Here is a 22,863-nt window from a genome sequence, read left to right as displayed (position 1 = left end):
CTAGTATTTCCACAATAACATAGAGTGAAGAAAAGGGATCAGGTATGTGACATGCAGCTAGATAATGAAAAATGAACATTAATCATAAAAACAGCGAAAAGGTTTGGTGCCAGGCTCTTGTGAGAGATGAACGTGTAGTTTGCCAGTTCACATTGAAAAAGCTACTGTTTAGTGACAACTGTTAAATTACCTAAATTGCTGATTTGTGAAGTGATGACTTCAGCAACTCCTGTACCAAATCTTTCACCACTTTTTCCGACTTGAGATAGCCTTCACATGAATGTACAGTGTTGGAAAAGTACTTAGAAACTTACGTAAAAGCAATACCAGTGTAAATATACAAATAATTAAGATAAAGTTAAAAAGTAGACTAGCTATTTTATTTATTATTATTATCATTTTATCAGTTGAAAAATCATTTTTCAGATTATTCTGACATCACATGAACACACAAATGAGGTGTGAAGTAAAACAGGATTTTCTGCAGTGGGGAAATTCAAGAGAATGAAAAAGGCCATTGAAAACCCTTTTAAAAAGAAAAATATATAATATATAATATACATCTTTCACTGCAGAAGGACTTATTATTTGTAAAAAAAAAAAACATACATGAGTAAAGTGCAATGGCTAACAATAGGAAACCATTTCTTTGAAAGCAAACAATTAGAAACAACTGAGAAGCAATTAAAAAATCACGAGGCAATCGAACAGATACAGAAATAAGATAACATGTTACAGATGAGAAAAGAGCAAAATGTGATTGATGAACTTGTGGTGTTGTGAACACGTGACGGTGTCAGGGGACACTTCAACTCACCGTGTGAACTCAAGATGGAGGAAAACAAGCAGCCCGCGCTCTTTAGCATCAACTAGCATCGCCTCCATCACTTTAACTGTCTTTGCCTGACACCATCTTCTCCTCAGCTGCAGACTCATGCCACCTCACCAGCGTGTCCGTCCATTAACCTGTAGCTAGTGTGTGGCCCGGCGGACCAATAGCATCTCAGGTCAGAGGTCGCATTGGGGCGGAAGTTGTTGGCTGTTTGTGCGACTGCAGCGGGTGCCGGGGCAGCTTCCTGCAAGCTAACCGAGGCTAGCACCTCCCCCCTTCTCTCTCTGTGTGTTTGTGCGTGTGTGTGTGATGTTTACCGTGTGTCACTGAGAAGAAAAAAAGGTTTGGAAAACACGAAAGATGAAGCCGGAGGGTCCAGGAAACTTAATGTCGCCTCTGAAGAAGAGGATAAGCTAACGTTGAGAAACCCGGAAGTGGTGTTGCAGGTAGCGAGCTCTCTGTCCTAGCCTTGTTGTTTGGAGTGAGAAATTAAAGTCGATACCAGTCATCGTATCATTCGCCTGACATCGATTACTGGCTCGCCGCTTGTTTTAGGGGGTTAATATATGCTAGCTTGTCTATGTAAGCTAAGGAGTTAGCAAGCGGCTGCTCCATGTAGCTTAGCTCAACGTTATGTTCCTTCTCAAAACATGCTACTCGTGCTAAATGCTCACACGGGTTAATAAAAAGCTGCAAATCGGTGGGTGATTAGTTTAAAGTGATGCAGTGGCTCCGGATGTTAAACTAACATGACGTGTGTGAATCTGGACTAATGATGACCACACACTCGTTTCCCTCACGTTTGTATTGAGATCCAGAGCTAATGACACGACATGCTTGCAACACACCACTTCAACACACAGGACAGCACAGACTGATCTGACAGAGAAGATCTCCAGCTGGATTTCACAATGACAGTCAATGATTTCCAGGCATGTAGGGGAAACATGACATCTGCTCTGTCCCATGTGTCAAGATGCAGGTACAAGCACGTGGAATGTGCATCTCTAAAGTTCTCAATGTCTGCACTGAAGAAACTATTTACCAGATATTTTCACTAGTCCCTCTTTGTGGATTATGATTTAAAGTACTGAGATGGTTTGCATATAACATGGTGGAGGGAAGCTGCTGGGGAAGCGTCCATCAAATTCTCTCTGTATCAATCTTGACAAAACTTAAAATGCAAAACCAAACTGCTGCCAATGATGGGTTGTTTCACACGCAGTCTCTCTTAAACCAATTGTTAGGCCATTTTCCACATAGTGCATGGCATAACTCACTCAGCTGCCACTTTAACACAATGCTACTCGGACACAGGTTAATGTCAATGAGGAGCAACAGGGCCCGCTTTGACAAAAGCCTTGAACTATCGCTAACCCAGCTATTTACCTTCAGTCAGTGCGTCATGTTAATGAGATGTCCTAGTCTGTTATTGTATGATGTGTGTTGTTTGCAAAGTGTTGCTCTGTTAGTTTTTTTTGCATAGGAAGTGCCTGGTGGGGTGACAGGTTTTACCTTTTCAGATACTGTGATGATGGATATATTTTGAACCCTTTGATCAGATGATAAAACATTTTTTGGGGTCAAAGTTTGTTCCATCAGCCTAGTATATTTAGCTTCTGAGCACTGTTGTATCTTAAGATCCAAGCTGTGATGTCTAAGATGGTTGTTGTAAAATATCTCTCCATGTTCCCACAGGTCCCAGCAGCTTTGAACACAATGAGTGCCAAATATGGCATCGTGAGCTACAACAGTTCACGGAAGCACATTTCCATTTCCGTCCCCCCCTCAACAGAAGTGATGTCACCCCACATAAAGTCTGTGGAGGAGCTGAGGGTTCTGGGAATCAACCTGAGCAACTTCAGCACTGCTACACAGTTTTTGATTTGTGTGGCTGGAGTTTTCCTCTTTTACCTCATCTACGGCTACCTGCAGGTAACAAATAACTTCAACACAAAACAAACTGAGAGATACTAGATATACCATACTAGAGCGAGTGTCCTTGCACATTAACACACAACCAAAAATTTGATAAAATATCTTGGATTAATCCGTTAGAGCTTGTTACAGTTAAGGGAAAGTGCTGGAATGAAGGTTGTGTGTGTGTGTGTGTTTTTGCATGGACAGAATTTCACAAGATAGAAGCATGTTATTCTTTATCTGTCCCTCCCTCCAGGAGCTGATATTTTCTGTGGAAGGATTCAAGCCTTTTGGTTGGTACCTCACTCTGATCCAGTTTGGCTTCTACTCCATGTTTGGATTAGTGGAGCTTCAGCTCACTCAAGATAAACGCAGAAGGTACAGGCAACAAAAGAACCTGTTCTTTTACTTATTCACCTCGATCACTGTCACTCGTATGTAACGTTGTTTATCCTGTCGGTGCGGCTGCGGCTCAGGATTTAGTCGTCAGGTCTGCATGTTAAAGGGTCAGACTAAGGATTATTTCTGCATGATCAATCATAAACAAAATTTAACAGCCTGCCTAATTAATACAACAAGGCGTTTTATTCTGCCTTTTTCATAACAGCATGCATGTTTCTAATGCTAGTGCTAGCAGCCACGAAACAAACATTTATGATTCATTGTTCATTTGATAATCTAAACAAAGAATATGTTTTCTGTTTGCTGCCTTTCTAACATGAGTCGTCCTATTATGATAATAAAAAACGGATCCAATCTTAACATAACGCTAAAATTACGACCACTTAGCAACTCTGCACGTCCAATGTCTTTTTGCTACTTTAAATGTACTGAAGCAACACTGAAGCTAAAGATGGAAACCTTCTCAACCACTTCCTATTTCCCCGTCTTCCAGGATACCAGGGAAGACCTATATGATCATAGCATTTCTGACAGTGGGAACGATGGGCCTGTCCAATACTTCTCTGGGCTACTTGAACTACCCCACACAGGTCATCTTCAAGTGCTGTAAACTCATCCCCGTCATGATTGGAGGAGTGTTCATTCAAGGTAAGGGGATTCTACTACATATTTATTTGAATACATAGATATTTATTTATTTTTACACGGAACTTGTATGCACATCCTCATACATGTATGAACTTGTGCTTGTACTTCAACAATTCTACTTTCTGGAATATCTCGTAGAACAAGATATATTTATATTATATCAGTTTTTAAAGACAATTCTTAGATTCAGATGAAAACATTATTCTGAATGTCATAATCCATTTCTGTCCATAAATCACTGTACATCATATATACTGGATATATAAAGGAAAATTGTTTCTCATAATCCAAGTTCTTTAAAAGAAGGTAAACGTATTTTCTTTTAATCGAAAGAATAACAGAAAATTAAGATTGCATCATTAGTTAATACGCTGATGTTTTAGTTTTTTGTCCTTTTTTGTGACTGCTGGTTGAGCTGACCAGAGAGTTGACAGAGTTGAGTTTTGGAGAAGGCTAATCTTACACCTCATTTCAGCCACTTCACGTGGTTTCTTTGAAGCGATGACCACCTTTCAACTCTCGGTACCTTCTTGTTATGCACGACTGTTGTTTTCGTCTGTCAGAGGCCGGTCGGCGGTACTCTCTGTTTCTCCCTGCTCTTGGTTCCGCCTGTCCTTTCATCCTCACGCTGGGCTTCTCAAGGTTCTGTGTCCTCAACGTCAGACATGTTTTCAGCATTTTTCTTTTTTGCCTTTTTCCGTTTCTTTCAAGATGGTTAGATGTGAAGTCCGTGGTCCCTCAAGGGCTCAAGTGGAAAACAGAATTTGTTCACTTAGAATGCAAAGAGGAAAGAGAGTGGGGAGAGAGGGATGGATGGATGGAGGTACGGTTGTAGGTTTGCATCTGATGTGAAGCCCTTCAAAGGCGAGTCAGGGAATCAAAGCCGACCATGGGCAACCTGATGCTGCGTCCCTGTGTCAACCTCAAGGCATCCATCAGTCAGCTTTTTTTTGTTTTTTGAAAGACTCCTTCATCCTGTTGTTTTTTTCCCCCTCACTTCTTTTACACCGCTTTTTTCTGCATTGTTACACGCACAATCACTGAAACTTGGAGTTTTGGAAAGTGCCCATTTCTAAAACTTCGGAAAGCTATATTTTACCTGACTCGATGTTAACTTATACAAAAAAATACAATGGACTCAAATAAGAGTCGCGCTTGTCAAATTAGGTCTAAAATGCTAATTCTAAAGTCTCCTGTTGTTAAATAACCTTGGTAAACCTGTAAGCCATTAAATAATAACAATACTGCCAATAATATATTTATAACAATTGTATTTGTTACAAACGAAAATTGTGCATGTGTAGAGAAAAAGAAGTGCGTTTGTTAACATCAGCCAGCACCTTGTGTGACACTGTAGCTGCAGGTATGAAATCTGACTCACCTGAATCTGATTTGAAAATGATTATAAAAACCCACACACATTTTTTTTTTTTACATATCCCCCTTTTTTTCAGCAAAAACAAATCTTTTCTACATACAAAGATGTTGGGATTTTGGGAATCAGTTTTTTCCTGATTTCACAGTTGTCATATAAAGATTTGTCTCTCTTCCAGGTAAACGCTATAATCTGGCTGATGTGTCTGCTGCCGTGTGCATGAGTCTTGGACTCATCTGGTTTACACTAGCCGACAGCAAAGTGGCCCCAAGCTTCAACGTCACAGGTAACATCTCCCAGATCCAACAGGAGATTCCACTGGTTTCACATTAACGCTATAATACTATCACAAGTGACAAAGAAAGACCCACATCACCCTGCTGTATTCTCAGGGTTAGATTACATGTGGCTGGGCTGTTACAACAAAACTAAGACGTAACTGTGCAAATAGAAACTGGAGGGAGCTGCTGCTACAAGACAGTTTGTTTCATCAGAACAAAAACTAAAGTCTCTTATGTCTTGTCTGTCAATATAAATAATATTAAGTCTTGTGGAGATTGCAAATAGAAATAGGTTATACTATATATTTAGGTTTCTTATTATTTGTATTCAAATCCAAGCAATATATGCAGTATATAAGTGTAAGTGTTAAACTGCTTTAACTTCTTTTGCCAGCCCAGCCCACCTCAGATACCCTTTGTAGTTTATCCTTTCTTAATTTCTATGTGTGCACGTTGTTATACAGGTGTTCTCCTCATTTCCCTGGCACTGTGTGCAGACGCCGCCATAGGAAACGTGCAGGAGAAAGCCATGAAACTCCACAACGGCTCCAACTCTGAAATGGTACCCTGTGCATACAGTATACATGTTTAGTAGATGTATGCACCCAAACATTTGAGATGAATGCAGAATAAGGAGCTCAACTTAACTGTTGTAAACCTGTGTGATGTCCCTCACTGAACACATGGTATCGTGTTGACAGGTGCTGTATTCGTACTCCATCGGTTTTGTCTACATACTGACAGGCCTGCTCTGTGTGGGTGGGCTGGGCACAGCAGTGGCATTCTGCTCAGAGGTGAATATAGCCGCGGATAAAACGAGTATGTACCCTTGGTACTTTGTGGAGCTGCAGACAGACTGTGTTATCGCAGATGTCAATTATGTGTCTGTGTTTCTTTCAGTTGATGGACTGGAGCTTGTCTCTTTGCTGAAATCTTATACAATATGATTATAATAGAACGAAATGTTTTACTTTTCTTGTGTAGTTGCTTTTTAAATTAGGGTTTATTATATAGAATATTTTATTCTGCATCAGGTGTGTTCATTGTACTTTATTTACTTTTGTTTACCTCCCTCCCAGCATCCTGTGGTGACGTATGGTTACGCATTCTTCTTCTCTCTCACGGGTTATTTTGGCATCTCATTCGTGCTGGCCTTGATCAAGCTGTTTGGTGCCCTGGTTGCAGTCACAGGTCAGAGGAACAACGACGTGTGATCGTTCTTTTCTTTTGTTTGCCACAGGGACAAAAAGTCATTATAAATCAGTGCCATTGTTTAAGTAAAAAACTGGTATAGTTCACATACAAAGACAATCATCTGCAATAAAACAATGCACACCATTTTACAATAATGGTAGTATTTTAAAGATCGAGTGTAGGATTTAAATCTTAAATCCATTTTAACACAAACAGGTTACATTGACCACATTGAAAATACTCCACAGGTTCCTTAGCCATATTTCCTTGGTGAAATTCAAATGAATTTGTGTTGAGCAGATGGACTCTGCATGTTTGGATGATAAAATTGTAATTAATGAACAGAATTAACTATTTCACAGTTACACACGTCTCTCATCACCCAGAAAGTTACCTCTGTGGAGTTTGTGTTTCCCATTTGTAATGTAGTAGAAACATTATTAACTGGCACTGACGGTTACACAAATGTTTTCCTCCTTTGCAGTGACCACTGGAAGAAAGGCCATGACGATCGTGCTTTCCTTCATGTTCTTCACAAAACCTTTCACTTTTCAGTAAGTACTGACACCTTTTGACTTGAATCTGTTTTCTCCTTGTTAAAAGTGAGTGTACAGTATGACTGCTGACCTCTTCTTGGACAAATACAACTTTGTTTGGCATCCCTGCCCCTGGTTTTTATGTCCTTAGTCCATTTAGAGACCTTGACTACTCCGCTGCTCTTTCTTCTTGTCCTTCACCGTCTCGCTCACAACCTAAAGTCCTCTGCTCTGTCAAAAGGGTCTCGTTTTTCCCTGTACCTCTCCTGCTCTTTTTCTCCATCATGACTTTAATCATGCATATTCACAAGATACAACAAACTTTCGGTTGTTCTAATGGCCACCTTCATTCTCCCTCTAGCTTCTGTTTGCCTTCCAGTGAACTCTCAGTCCCTTCCATGACTGCAGTTTACATTTTAACCAACAGATTTATTTTCAGTTCATGTATTATCGGCCAATTACTGGTTTGGCAAAACACAAAATTTTGTATGTTTACCTCCGCCACTGCTCAACCAAAACAGAATTTTCTATCCTCCAGTAGTTATTGGTAACTTTCCCCAGGTTGCTGAAATGGTGGACAAGTGCAATGGAAATATAATTTACCAACTTGATTGAAGCTGAGATATGAATATCTTTCATCTGAAGTCTGATTTGCATAAATCTAAAAGAATGCGATGGTTATCTCCATATGAGGAATCAGCTCAATCCTAACCTGTTTTATACTGAAATATTTGGGTCCAATAGTTTTTTTTTATGCCGTCAAACACACTTAAAACTTGAGTCTTTTTTCTTGCATCAAGTCAAGGCACTGGACACCAAAGTGTCAGGAACCTCGATGTCTTACCAGTGTTGCATCTTGCGCGATACAAAAAAAAAATCCCTGCTGTTGCACATTGTTCCCAAGATGTAAAAAGAACAATAAGGGCACTAACGCTCATGGCTATTTATGTGCCAACTGCCAGAAGTTTGATGCGCATCATAACGTCGTGCCTGAAAAGGTGCAGTGTCATCTCTGCCGATTGGAGCCAGACTCGATAAACACCTGGTTGTACTACGCAGTCATTTGACCTGGAAGTGAACGCAAATGGTACCCAGTCCCACTGCAGACAAAAGCTACATGTCAGTGGGTTTTCTGACCAGCAGAAAAGGGGCTTTAGAAAAAAGGAGGATATCTCAGACCATTTAGGATTTGGATGAGTTGAGTTAATCAACTGAGTGAGTTTGACAGAATCACAGAAAGATTTAAAAGCATCAGATACTGGCTCAGCCAATTCCAGTTAAGATCACTATCTGAAAAGTATTAGACTAAAAAAAAGATGTCATTCTTTTTCTTAGTCTATCCATCATTTGAAATAGAGTGAGGCCCATAAGTCACAGGCGGTACAGTCTCTTTGCAATTTCCACTTTCACTGCCAAAAATTCCGTTGCTTGCAAATTGATTCCGACAAAGCTACCCTGACATGATATTTTGGTTTCACATAACAAGCAATACCACCATCGGCACCAGAAACATGTCGATTGAGATATGTGTAATTTGAGATATCTGTAAAATAGTTTTGACAGAATAAGATAAATATGTTCACAAGGAGACATTACATTTCGACTAGTCAGAGTTTGATTTACTGATATCTAATCATCAATAGTAGTAATTCCTTTTTCACTTGTTCGAACATTACAGATATCTATACTGTCCAGTGATTGAAAAAGGATCTGGATCTCATACCCTGATTTGCATATACTTTTGGGATATGTCATCCTAATTTGCATGTATTTTTTCAACATGTCAAAATGTAATTTTGAATTTCTAACAAACCATTTCAGGAAATGTCACCCTAATTTACATCTACTTTTTGAACACGTTTCCTAATTTGCATATTATTTTCTGCACGTCAACATTCTATTTTTAACATGTCAACAGACCATTTTCAATGCCTGCCCTTAACTTGCATGTATTTTATTATGTTCAACTTATCTTTAGAAAAACATACATTTCATTTTTAATCCAGAATTTGCATATTTTATATACAACCTTAAATAGCACATTATTTCATTTGGTTATTTAAGATATCTACAATTATAGGTTGAGTAGAGGCAGTTTCTTTTTATATCCAAAACTCATCAGATATAAGATAACTTACATGTTGCCTCTAGAATTAATATAAGTATCAGTAGTTACTGTTGAATTTTAGATATTTTCTAAATATCTGAAAAGCAATTTTAAATACATTCCTATTAGTTAAGAATTTAAAGGCTACATATCAGTAATTTAATCCTGACTAGTCAGAGTTGAATATTTTAATTAGATGGTCCAGGACAGAAATTAAAAAAATACAGCATTCACTCTGAATTTTTATGTATTTAAACACTACAGTAAAAACAAACCACACTAACGTTAATGTGGACTGACATGCTGCCATCTTGAATTGTCACAGACATCAGTTATATGGTGAAAACATCCGTCTCTGTACAGCTCGCTAAGCCAAAAGGCTGTGATTAGAATATGGGTTAAATCAAAAGATGCAAACATTGTGTTTTTACGCCGTCATAGAAGTAGCCAGATTGTAATTGAGTCTTTGCAACAGCAGTACTGTCAGGAAGTCTTGGGCATGCCGGGGGGGGGGGGGGGGAACTTAGAAGAAGTTGTGACTTTCCACATTAAAGGGAAATCCAGCCCAAAACTAAATCAACATCAACTGTCCTTACAAGGTGCTGAGCGACCACAAACCACCACAGCAGCTGCATTCCTTCTTCAGTAGTCATGTTATTGGACTGATGCAACACAGTTTTATTTTCCCTCATGGTGCATTTTGATTATCACACTGGAGAGCAAGAACACATCCATTTTGAATCTCTTTTATACTCATCAAACCAGTCAACGACTTTAAAGGCCCATGCAGAAGCTTCTGCATTTAACTTACTTCACTCATGTAGATATTCCTGTAGATGAGTGAAGCCATTTTCAAGAATGTATATTCCTTCACTAATGTAGCCGTGCATGTGCACAAGAACAGGAACCACTTTTAACAACATTGGTAGATAGCATAATAATTAGTCAACAACGCCAATTCTTAAAAGGGTATCTTTAAAACATCTAATAGGAAACAGATTATTTTCATGATCCTCCTGTTGAAACCTACTTTATACTGCATGTGCAATTATTACGTTACCATTATCCCAACCTTTGAAATATCTAATCTATCCATCATCCCCTCTGCAGGTACATCTGGGGCGGCCTTCTGGTGCTGTTCGGCATCTTCCTGAACGTTTACAGTAAAAACAGAGATAAAATGAAGCTGCCCTCCATCAAGGACCTCAAGAGCTGGCTGCTCACTGGAAAGAAAGTTCAATTTCTTTCACAAAATGTATAGGAGGCGCCCACAGGCATCGTGGAAGTCGTGCACAGGCAGACTATACGTCTGTTCAGACGTAGAGTTGCCCTCCCCTGTATCAGGGGGATATGCTGAGCCCTGTGCCTGAGCCTCATCACCACCAACACTGAGCCACGGATGGGTAGACAGGGTTTGACGACCAATCAGCCTCAGCAATGGATGACTTGATATAATTATGATGGTAGATGGAGTGTCTGTATCCTGTCTGTGGAAGTACACCACTGGTGTAGAACTGTCTGAAACGACTCTTATCTGCAGCAGATTGAAGGAACTGTAACTGTCAAAGGGGATCAATGGCTGACGGGCTCTTAGAAAGCGAAGCCTCAGAGCCCCGCGGAAAACATTCCCAACGACACGGAGGACAACACCAACAACTTGAAGACTCTCCAAAGGGAAGCCCGCGCCTTAGCACACCAAACCGCACAGTTTTGCACTGGAAATGACGTGTGCACTAAAAGCCTTGGGAAAAAAACGAGCATTTGGAAGGAAAGAGTCTGAAGAGACGTGTTGATGTGTCGTGTCTGAAATGAATGTTCGATCCTCATCCTTAAAGAAAACACACCGACAAAGACTTGTTTGTCTCCGCACAAGCCAGAACTATGAAAGAAAATTGATTAAGATGATATTTGTCTTTATGAAAGTGGCGTTTTTCAGAGTGGATTTGTGACTTTTAGATGACTAACAGAAATCATGAAAAATATTTGTTGTGTCATCATATGGGGACATTAAGGGGAATGTGATCAAACTGTACATCAACAACATCAACTACCATTATATGTTAATTACATTTTTGGGTGAAATACTACGGCCCCTTTTTACAATAAAACAGATTGAGATATTCATTCATCACTCATTCGTGTGTGTATATTAATTTACTATTGTTGTGGGGACTTGAATCTATTTACATCATTCTTATGGGGACAAAAAGTGTTCATCATTAAACTTCAAGGTGAAGACATCTCTCTCGCTCTCTCTCTCTCCAACCAACCCTTATTCTTTCCCCTTGCACCACTTGGGAGAAGAGTTGAAATGTTGCCAAACTCTGTGTGTTTATCCATTCAGAGGCCTTGGGCCTGTTTGATTAGGAGTCCAGGAAAAAAAAAAAACAATAGTTCTACTAGACAGAAAATAAACAAGTCTTCACTCTTCCAGGGCTGTTCTACGCATTTGGATCTAAGCAGTATTGTGACTGTGTGTGTGTGTGTGTGTCATTCACATGGGTTAGGGTTAGGCCTGGCTGCACTGTCTCTAAATGGTGATGAAGCGCACACCTGCTTCCTTAGCAAAAAAAACCCCTAAGTTTTATATTTTTCTATGTTCTGTTCCCTCATGAGTGTTTCTAAAAGGAACACATTGACTTTATTGTGTAGTGAGCAGGGGATTGCACCCTCAGTGCCCATGCAGTGCTGTCATTTGACTGATAACACCTGTGCACTTTGCACCTGCTTTCAATGGGGAAGATACAATCCAGTGTATTCGTGCTACTTTCACTGTTTTTAATGCACTTAGTTCTGTTCAACATTTGGGCTGTTTTAATGTGCAGCATTAGATATGATGACAGTACGTTGTAATAGAGCTCAACAGATTGGTGCTGGAAGTAAAAATCGTATTCAATATCGTAATAGAGATTTTCATTATCAACCATCCAAGGTAGACCACCACACCTGCTACAAGGCTGAGAAACAATGTTGTCCTCCTCTAGAAGCCACAAATCCAAATGAGAACAAATGCATTCTAAGAAAAACAAGATTAATTTGCAGTGTGAGGTCTTGAACCCTTGCCTTTCTTTTCTATTTCCCAATATCAGTTCTGCTCAAAATCCAATGTTTTGGATCATATCGTAGCTTGTGGGTCTGGTTCCAGGTTTAAAACTCTTGAAGAGCAATGTGAAATTTACCTCCGGATCCAGAGTCGTTATAAAAGTGGACAGTCGTAACAGCTCCATTTTGACATTCTGTAGTTTACACTGTTGGTTTAATCAACATATGTTTTTATGGTAAATGCGTTAGCACAGAGTCATACGATAAAGGGCGTACCATTTTTACATTAAATAGGAATTAGTATTCTGAGGTGCAAGGTCGCCGATTGATGAAAACTGCTGCCTATTGACCTTGGAGTCTTGGAGTCTTCCCTGCTGAAGTGCCCCGGAGCAAGAACCCAGTGCTTCTGTACCATCTGCTGACCCTGCAGGTTGACATTCAATGGTAAGAAGGGAGTTTTCCCCACACACTGTTTGGGTTTTATTCCATCGACTTTCTCCGATACCGAAAAAACCCGATCACGGGAAGGTTGACGTGGCCTGTGAATACGCTGGGAATGTTCGAGAAGTCTTTTGTCCTTGATGATCTCGCTGTGTCGGTGCCATGGCACGGTGTGAAGTGACAGAGACGTGCCAGCTCAGCGGGCGGCGGCTGTGTGTGGCGCTCCCTGTGATCCTAATAGAGGCCCAGATATGACTGTCTCTCTTCTAGGCAGGAAACCTAATGCTGGGCCAATTAGTAATTTGGTATTTCATAAAATCTGGCAGCTTGTGTGTGATGACAAACTGACATAGATCCGCTTTCCTTCAGGGAACCTTTGGCAGTACAGCAGCACACACACACACACACACATACATACACACACAAACTGGCGACTGTTAAGTTTTCCTTGCACAGATTGGAAGCGTGTAACTCAATTGAAAACAGAAGAGAAGGTTTGGATGCTTCTCGTTTGGCTGCAGATTCACTTTTCACACTCGCACAAAATGGGGGAAAGGATTTGACACAAGATTTTATTATTAATATTACACAGTGTTTATATGATTGATGACAAATGAGACAGTTCATTAGAGGCTGAGAGGTCACGCTCCCCCGTTAAAACAGTTGTTTGTCATTATAAACACCTTTTGATGTGCGGTTAATAGCGCCGCCTCATCGCTGTGGGAACGACTCCTCTCCTCCAGCTCCCTAAAAGGTCATTATGGGATGGGAAAGCCCAGTTGACCTCGAGGCAGAGTACATCATTTGTCTTTTAGCACCACCTAACAAAGCAGGCTGACCCCTGTTAGAACACCAAACCACACAGGCATTTACCGTCCACTGAGGTCAGCTGTTTTCTTATTGTTCCAGAAAAACATTTTTATATCATAAATCGCTCTAGGTGTGGAATTTGTGTCAATAAATGTATATAAAGTTCATCATCATCCAATCAGCTGAAGGATTGCTTTAAAATATGCAAAAGTTATATAATGTGGTCCGACCTCATAGAGCTACAGTGCGGAGGACTGGCAGCCCATTCATTATGGGTGCAGTCTGTTCTTCAGGAGTGATACGCAGACACACACACACACACACACACACACACACACACACACAGTGGCTGAATATTGTCTTTTATAATCTTTCCTTGCCAATAGTTAGATCAGATACCATTGTCACGTCTATGGGATAAATAAGACAGTTCAGCCCATAGTCCGTAAACAGAGATGTACAACACCACTGCTACCCAAAAGTAGCCAAAGCTTCTCGATTGCCCCCTTGGCCTATAACTCCCATCCTCTAGGTTATCAGGTTGGACATGTAAAAACCAAAAACTAAAAAATACAGTCATTATTGATGCTACAGGTGAAATGTCATGATTGGCACCTGACACAGACTTGTGATGGGTCGAGCGTGTTTATCAGTGGGAGCTTTCTACCGCGGCTCCATGCCTCCAGTGGCTACTGGGCAGATGTATCTGGCAGTTTATTTGGGTTTTGTTGTGTCGCTTCTCAACTGCCGTGGCAGAAGTTGAGGAGAGTTCAACTTTTCATTCGGCAAAGGAGGCACCAGCCAATCAAATCCTGTTTAAACAAATGCTCGCGCACAGCCGCTACCCAATCACTCTATATTCTCTTGTGTGGTCAGCTGGTTGGTTTATTTCCCATATAATTCTCTTTAGCATCGTATTGATAGTAGCATGGCGCGTTAGCATGAAAGCCGGCCATGTTGTATGTCCCAAGCATGAAACTAATTGTTGTCTTTATGATGACTACTGTTCTTTCTTCTTCGCTTATATCCATTGCCTTTATTTCATTCTTTCCTGCAGTCCATCTCTCCTCATTTCCTTTCCTTTCCTTCCTTCCTTCCCTCCGTGCACCCTTCACATCAGCCCCACTCCCCACCTCCTCCTCCTCCTCCTCCTGCTACCTCAGACTCATTACACCCAGCCACCCATACCCCAGCCTCTGCGAGGAGCTCTCCTCATATAATATGATGGCCATCTGCTAGGCTGAGCCGCGCTTCCCAAAAAGCCCCGGGGCTAGATGTTTATCTATCGTCCCCCCCCCTCGCAAAGTCCTTTAAGGATGCAAAACATATCAGCGATCATCGCCATTACAATTAGCACAGGTGCTGTTGAGCTGTAAAGTGATCAGGAGAAATGGGAGGAAACATAATTGAAGTGGATTAGAGCGGAGAGGTGGGAGGGAGGAAAAAAAAATGAAATAGAAATTCTGGAAGGTTGGACAGCGGCCCTTCGCTACGCTGCTGTTTGAAATTCACTGTGCTGTGATTAAAACTGGTGCAGAGCTCCGGTGGAAGTCCTGGCAAGGAGTTAAGCGTGTTTTTTCTTTGCAGCTGTTTAGTATTTTCTGCTTCAGTGAGTTCGGTTGTATCTGTCTGAAATAGGGAGTTGGAGTTTGTGCATTGTATGACCAGGATCAGGGCTTTGTGTACATGTGCATGTACGTTTCACCTTTTGTATTTCATCCTTGTGCATTTCACCTCGGAGCTTGTGCAGCAGCATTTCTGTTTGTAAATTGCACGTGTGTTATTATAAAGAGTGTGACATGACAACCTAAACCTTATTGTATTTTGCAGCAAACATTTGTGCACATGCAATGCAAATTCATGTAGACAGTGAACAGACACCGTCTCCCACACCGCTTTGGCAGCTGCAGCAGGGCCAGAATATGCCGCAGTAGTCACTCATGAGAAGAGAAATTCTTAATAATAAATATCTAGCCAATAATGAATGTGCTGCCGGCTGCACTTGTCTTGGGGGCATAATATCTAATTTCCTCCCAATGTTTCATATCTACCTACTCCTGCGTGTCGACACAGTCCATCATTACACCCCAAATGCAGGTTCCTATCACTTTTATTTATTTTTCAAATCAATATATAAATCAAAGCCCCGGACAGATGAGATCCAATAAATTACAGATTGCCGGACAAATGCAGAATGTTCACCGTGTAGCGTGAGGTGGGAGATTCCCATGGGTGCTGCCTGGCCTGCGCCGCGTGCTCTGGGAAAATCTACTAAATGTCACAATAAATCACGGCTAACTTGAATATTACTCAGAGCTGTTTTTAATACCAAAGGAAAAAACTCAGCCGAGGCCTTATCTGAATAAGTTTTCTTGTGATCATATTGTATTTAGTTTTATTTTAGTTTTATTGCCAATTTAGCATCTGCGGTGGAATCTTCCGGTAGTGAGAGATCCCATTCTGCATCCCTCATCACCAGGCTCAATTGAAGGGGGATCCGGAATGGAGCAGCAGAGCTACAACCCTCCGTGCAGCAGCCACAGTATGTGAGTCACCCCCCTCCTATTTCATGCTCAGCCACATGGAAAAACTAGGAGGGTTGGAGGATGAATGGGGGAAAAACAGGGGCAAGAGGACGGAGAGCCAGGTGAAACAGAGCATAGAGACCAGGGGAGGGGACTCTGTGGCCTCGCAAACCTGCGGCTGCCACGTTAAATCCTCAGTGTGGACTCAGGCAGGAGCAGGGGGATAACCAGTCAGCTCGGGCACAGGCCCATAACATGAAGGGTGGGCTCAGAGGGCACACACACACACACACTCTCAGAGCTGTACCTGAGCGCGGCAGTCATCGCTATCAGCGGGGAATATGCTACCATCAGTCCCCATAACATCAGGGCACACCTTGGCGCTGACATCACATGACATGCATATGTGCGGAGGCAGCGTGAGGCGATAGCGGGCCGGGCAGAAGCAGGGGTTTGAGGGAGATTCCCAGTGACAATGGTCCGGTGGGGGGAGAGGAAAGGGAAACAGCAGGCCACCTCGGCTACACGGTGGGAACACGAGGAGAGGAGACCGAAGAAAAGAAATGTCAGGTTGCTGCATGTTAAAGAGTGGAAAATAGGAATCTGTCTGAGTAATGGAAAACAATAAATAGTCACACATTGTAAGTAGTTTTTGTTTCAGCCATGTTGCTAATATTGTCAATCTGGGATACATGACTGCCCCATACTTAGAATTTAGACATTATATAATGTATTCATCATATATGGCCCATTAGAAACTCAATTAAAGCTGCACATAATGATGCATTTCAATCAAGATCAATTTGATGAAGCTGCTTATTTTCTCTTTTAATCAGTTTTGTGAAATGTCAGGAAATAATGAAATATGACCATGAAAACCCCAGCTGAAATATTTAAGATGTAATAGATATTAGATATTTAACTCTTACTATCACCTGAGACAAAGTTAAGCAGCGAATTCCCACCACTGAGAAGCTGCAGCCTTCTTTAACTTCTTAAACATCATTTTTTTGGGGGGGGTTAAACGACTAATTTTAATGAACGCCCTTCACAGCTACAGACTATAGGCAGTATGTATATTTGTGCGGATGGAATTGGTTTCTCTGTCTCCAGAGCATCTGAAATGGAAACGCTGCTCAGCTCCGAGCAGAAAACTGTCTCCTGACATTGTGTGTGAGTTTTTTCCTCTCTTGTCTCTGAAATCTGCAGATCTTGCGGGATCGGACTCTCACAAGGTTGGGTGTCCCTGCCTTTGGTGGAGATTTGAGCAGAATTATTGGAGTCGACACTTTGCATTAAAAATCGTAAAATTCTTCCCACAGTCAGAAGAAGTGGAAGTGTGATGTTCACGGACACTCTATTCATCCCATCAGTCTCAGAAATCATCTTAAAGAATTTGACCATGTTTTCTCTTTGACTCAGTATTGGGTGTTTGCACAAATACATTTAAGAACTGCTGAAGACCTGTAGAGATGAGAGAACTGTGACCACTGTGTATAATTGCTTTCCGTCCAGCCTATAGTGAACACTGAGAAGGAAACAACAAGTCTTTAACAACAGGAATATAAACATAGAGCTAATAGGGGAATGGGTCACAAAAGAGTACATTTCCAGATTAGTTTATTTTTTACACTTTCTTGAACAATATGGATTTCTTAGAGATGAATTCATGGAATTTAATATTATAAGGGAATTGTTGGGCCTTGGTGGAGGTGCGCTCTCTGATCTACCTTTGAGTTAAAAAAATTTTAACTATCTTTCATATCAAATAGTTAATTCAATAATTGTTATCCCCTGATGTGTTCTAGTGGTTAATCAAACCATAAAACTTTGATTATCCAGATGTTAAAGTGCAACAAAATATTGCTCCTTTATTTTACATTTCATTACAAGTTCTGACTCGTATTCCAAAACAGTTACTCAGAAAAGGGCAAAACAAAGTGTCCAAGCCAGAATACCAACCCCCCCGACAGTTTGACGTTTCAGAAACAATTACATACAGTATGTTTAAACGCTGCGCTGGGAAACAAGACCTCATTCCAAAACAATAGCAAAGCAGAAGGCAGTTGCTCTTATATGGTGAACATAGAGAATAAATAATCCAGTTGTCTGCGGTGCCCAACGCAAAGCAATTTAACGCATCAGTGGCAGCCACCTATTAATTTCCTGTGGAAGGAGCGAGGGGAGAGCCTGGGAGCAGTGATTGGAGGGACGAGGCCGCCGCCGCATCATGCATCACTTTTGTAGCCAAACAAAGACACACATGCAAATACATGTAACGCACACACTCGCACACATCATAGTAATCATGCCTTCTTTTTTTTTTCACAATGTCAGTGGCTGCGTGGGAGAGACGTGACACTATGGGCCTAATGATAGTGAATTAATAAGGAAACCCTACAGATAGAGGGGCCCATATGTGACTCTTGTCCTCAGGGTGTGGCATCAATAATGGGTCCCCGAGACCGGCCTCACCTCGCCTATGCATTTGCTGGATGTAAGTCCACTTTAATAAGCTGACCCCCCTCCCCTGCTTCCCAAATTGCTAAAGAGGGCCCAACAGCACCGATGTCTTTGGCACTGATCCAGACAACAACACCACTATCGCCATGAGGGAGGAAGCGGCTGAGGAACTATAAATCCACGGGTGTTTGGACACAGGACAACATCCATCCCAGTGAATACTGTGGTGGCAACAAGCATGCAGGAGCAGCCAGGAGAAGAAAAAAACACATTGCATGTTTGATTGTAGATATATCACTGCTGAACTTTCGGAGGTTAAGAGGTGGAAATCCTGTTTGACCCATTAAACTGTATATAAAGATGACGACATTGTGTCAACTTCTAAAATATCCAGGATTTAAGCCACGCTATCTTGCGCAATTGGAGCAAGAGTTTGCGTAATAGTGATCGTGAGGCGGAGCCACGGTAGCGAGGTCAAACCAAACTTACTGTAAAAATTTGCATTTAAAGATCATTGTGATAGGATGTACCTAAAATTTGAGAAAAACACTTTCACAAAGAAATTATAACACATTTTTTATTTTTGTTCCAAATCCCACTTATATGGAGGAGGCTGAATTTGTGAGCTATTCTGCGGCCAGCCACCAGGAGGCGATCAAGATACTGTGGCTTCCCTTTATGGGAGCAATCGTGTCATCCATCTTTATATTCAGTCTAGTGTCATAACTTCCCTCTTATGATCTTTAAATATTTTGCTCAGGAACAAGTTTACCAGCAACCAATTTCCTTAACTTGGTAGAAACCCAACTCCCCCTCGCTGCCACTCTGCTCGCTATTCATTTGACCTGTCTCCTTCAATCAGTGTGTTTTGTCTGAAGCATGGTATTCCATTATCGCCAATGCCCATCATTACTTTCCTCTTATTACAGTCTGGGGGACATTCAAGATAGTTCAGAAGAGCTGTGGATGAGGGACAAACACACCGAGTCCTCTCTTTTTTCCATCCAAAAAAGAAATGTCTTTCTTTGGGGGGGGGGAGAAAAAAAAAATGTGCCCCACAGATATAATGTCTGTGTTTTCCTACAATTAATTAATGGGTCCCCAGCTAGTTAGCAGTAGGCAGCACTTGTTTCACCGTGACGAGTGGGAGAGGGCGAAAGGGGTTGGAGCCTGGCTCGCCTCGGTAGCTGCAGGCTCTTAGTTGTGAGCAACTGGATTTGGACTATTTTTAACAAAATCTTTTTATGGATAGATAAATCTGATTTTATGCACGAAGAGTCTCCTGGGTTTCAATTAACTGGGGGTCATGCTGTAGATCTATCACACACACACACACACACACACACACACACACACACACACACACACAAAAAGAAAGAGGGAAGAGGAGAGAGAAAGGAGAGGGGCAGAAGATGAAGAAGAAAGAGAGGGGAAGAGGAAAGCCTCTAATTAATGCAGTCTGATTAAACATTTGTGAAATGCATTATCTGCCCTGTTTGGATTTTTTTTTTTTTCATTTATGTTGGTTTATTTATTTCCTGAAGAGCTGCAACTGCCTAATTGATTGCTGTTTGTTTGTTTCCTGGGACAATGGGAATAATTAATGCAAAAAAATCAGCTTCCTTTTTCACAGCAATTGGTCTTTCCACCAATCGACGAGTGAAAGAAAAATTTGTAATTGCGATGCTTTGTTCCGAGTCCTCTGGGAGCCTCTTGAAAACACTTGCCTTGAAGTTCAAAGATGCAGTGGCGTAGGAGGAGGAGGAGGAGGAGGAGGAGGAGGACGGAGGCGGTAAAGAGCAAGGGGGGGGGGGGGGGGTCCACGTTTCTACAGGTGACTTCGGAAACTAATTTGATTTGTAAAACATGCATGGCGAACGGCTCTGCGCTGCACGGCGGAGGTAGATTCCGGATCCTGATGCGCAGCTTTAATCACGGGCCACGAGGCATGGCGAGTCGCTACACCTGAGGAGATAAGAGTCGACCGTAAAGAGTGTCAAGCGTGCGGGGCGAAGAGACAGAGCGAGAAAAGGAGAGCGAGTGGGGGGGGGGGAGAAAAATCCATAATAGATTAAACAGCGCTTGGTCAAAAAACGCACAGCGTGATGTGTGCGTCCATCACCTCCGCACTCCCCCGTCTCACTGAGATGCATATTTCATTCCCAGCCAGCCCAGCTCGCTCATTGTTAAAGTACCCACAGGGCATTTCTTAAGGGTTTGTGGATGCTTACATGGACACACACACACACACACACACACACACACACACAAACATGCACACCAGTTCCTCCCCCATCGCCGCCATGACATTTGTCTCCCCATTCAATTCTCAGCATGTGCAGCGATAGCAAAGTGTATTATGTCCATCTGTTTTTTTTTCTCTCTCTCTCTGCTTTGTGCGAGAATGATTCAGTTCATCAGAGCACGGAAACACGCTCATATACTTTTGGCTGAAACGCGCACACACACTCAAAAAATGACAGACCAGTACAGTTCCATTTAATTGTACAAACCATGAATTGTCAGTGCAAATAGACACATTTGTGCTGATTATGCAGTCCTTTTTTAAAGCTGTGTCAGTGACTGATAAGTCTTTAATTACCTTTCATTATCTGGGTGCACTCCAGCATGGTGCAAGAAAGATCCCAGTTAGAGCCTGGTCCGTCAGGGGTAGTTATATGTGATGTTTGCATGTTCTCCCAGTGTCTGTATGTGGGTTTCCTCCATGAGCTCCGTTATCCTCCCACAGTCCAAAGACATGCAGATTTGGGTTAGATCCATGGGATCTCTTAATTGACATGAGGTGTGAATGTGAGTGTGAATGGTCGTTTGTCTCTGTGTGCCTTGTGATACTCTGGCGACCTGTGCAGGTTGTAGCCAAACTCTCACACAATGTCAGCTGGGATTGGCTCCAGCACCCTCCTTGGATGGATGGATGGATGGATGGATGGATAGATGGACTGGTAGGGGTGGTTGTGTAATGTGGGTAACCTAAACTCCTACCAATTTATTTCCTGTTCTCCCAAAATTGAATCAACAGGACATTTACTATAAGTAAGCATGGACATCATGTGACTGAAATCACATGACTTCATGAGGGTGATGTTACCAGAAGGGTTGGGGCAAGTGTCTATCAGAAGCTCCCCCGTTGAGTTTGACGACAAGATCGCTGACATAGGACTGACTAGATTAATGTGTCGGATATCCATCTGTCATAAATAAGATAATGTTATATTTTGTATCTATATATATTTGTGATGAATTCAAGCAACAAAATATGCATCAAATCTGTTTTATTTTTCAAATTCTTTTAAGTTTTCCGACTTTATCAAAGGTATGATTGATAATGTGAGACAGCGTGCGTTGGGTAATCATGGACAGTCAAAAAGTGGTGCAAGGAGACGATTTGAAAGTAAATCAAAAACCTTTTGACATGGAAGAGGGACTTGTCAAAGACCTGTCAACAAAAACTTTGCTTCTCCGAGCCAGTTCTAGAGAATAGCCTGTATATAAAGATGGCCGATGCGTCTTTCTCCCATTAACCAGAAAAGATCTGTGCAGTAGCAGCAGCAAAGTCCTGCTCAAAGTTATAAAGAAGGAGCAGGACACCAGCACTCACCTATAGAGCAAATGATTCAAAACATGGAGCAAATCATGAATCTGTCTCAGCTGTCAATCGTGAAACCTACCTGAAGGACAAACAGCGGTGTGATAAGAACTGACAGAAAACCTGTGTGTGTAACTTCTGAGTTTGACCCATGTCCTATCCGCTAACATGGAGGAGGCAGGATTTACGAGCTATGCTGCAGCCAGCCACTGGGTGTCGATCGAAACGCCGTGGGGAGCCATCATGTCGTCCATCTTTATAAACCGTCTGTGCTCACTGTTGCTTGGCCTCTGGGTTCAAGGGGCTCGAGGAGGCAGCAGCATGCCCACCCAGCCAACCTAACTAATTAGAGATCCAACCTCAATGAGCGCTCTCTCGCGCTCCGTCTTTCTCTATCTCTCTCTCATGCACACACATACACACTCACTCTCTCCATAAGCGTGTGTATCTGGGCCCAGAAATTACTTAATATGATATATTCACATATTTCTCGCAGGAGCGGCAGGAGGAGGGTGCTCGTTGGAGACAAATTATCCAAATTAATTTCTAATTTAAATCCTATGGCTTTTATTATGGGCTGTGGGCGCCCTTGCTACAGGAGACACAGCGAGGAGGAGGGAATAGAGGCAAATGGAGAGAGAGAGTGATAAGGGAGTGAAGTCGAGGATGGAAGGATGGAA

At 41.8% G+C, this 22,863-nt stretch overlaps 1 protein-coding gene and 1 long non-coding RNA gene across 2 annotated transcripts in view; one reads left to right on the top strand and one right to left on the bottom strand.

Annotated features, from left to right (window-relative positions):
• The window catches only part of LOC133932872 (uncharacterized), a 28,069-nt gene extending 26,996 nt beyond the window's left edge, over window positions 1-1,073 (bottom strand). The window contains exon 1 of the long non-coding RNA XR_009911994.1: window positions 818-1,073. This is a non-coding gene — a long non-coding RNA (uncharacterized LOC133932872). The remainder of the gene's footprint in view (window positions 1-817) is intronic.
• Window positions 1,029-11,426, top strand: slc35b3 (solute carrier family 35 member B3). The gene is made up of 10 exons (XM_062379748.1): window positions 1,029-1,278; window positions 2,531-2,767; window positions 3,009-3,130; window positions 3,648-3,802; window positions 5,356-5,463; window positions 5,923-6,020; window positions 6,160-6,252; window positions 6,538-6,649; window positions 7,137-7,206; window positions 10,406-11,426. Exons 2-10 carry the CDS (start codon window positions 2,552-2,554, stop codon window positions 10,554-10,556), a joined length of 1,125 nt encoding a protein of 374 aa, XP_062235732.1. The 5' UTR covers window positions 1,029-1,278; window positions 2,531-2,551; the 3' UTR covers window positions 10,557-11,426.
• Window positions 11,427-22,863: the final 11,437 nt, after the last annotated feature.

The sequence above is a fragment of the Platichthys flesus genome, chromosome 21 (genome assembly GCF_949316205.1).
Source record: "Platichthys flesus chromosome 21, fPlaFle2.1, whole genome shotgun sequence".
In the NCBI taxonomy this organism is placed as follows: domain Eukaryota; kingdom Metazoa; phylum Chordata; class Actinopteri; order Pleuronectiformes; family Pleuronectidae; genus Platichthys; species Platichthys flesus.
Note: the sequence above shows the minus strand (reverse complement) of the source record. Positions and strands in the feature narration are given on the sequence as shown.

Coding starts and splice junctions, on each gene's coding strand:
- slc35b3 (XM_062379748.1), top strand. CDS start 2,552: ATGAGTGCCAAATATGGCATCGTGAGCTACAACAGTTCACGGAAGCAC. Junction 6,021..6,159: donor ACGGCTCCAACTCTGAAATG/GTACCCTGTGCA, acceptor TCGTGTTGACAG/GTGCTGTATTCGTACTCCAT. Junction 6,650..7,136: donor TGCCCTGGTTGCAGTCACAG/GTCAGAGGAACA, acceptor CCTCCTTTGCAG/TGACCACTGGAAGAAAGGCC.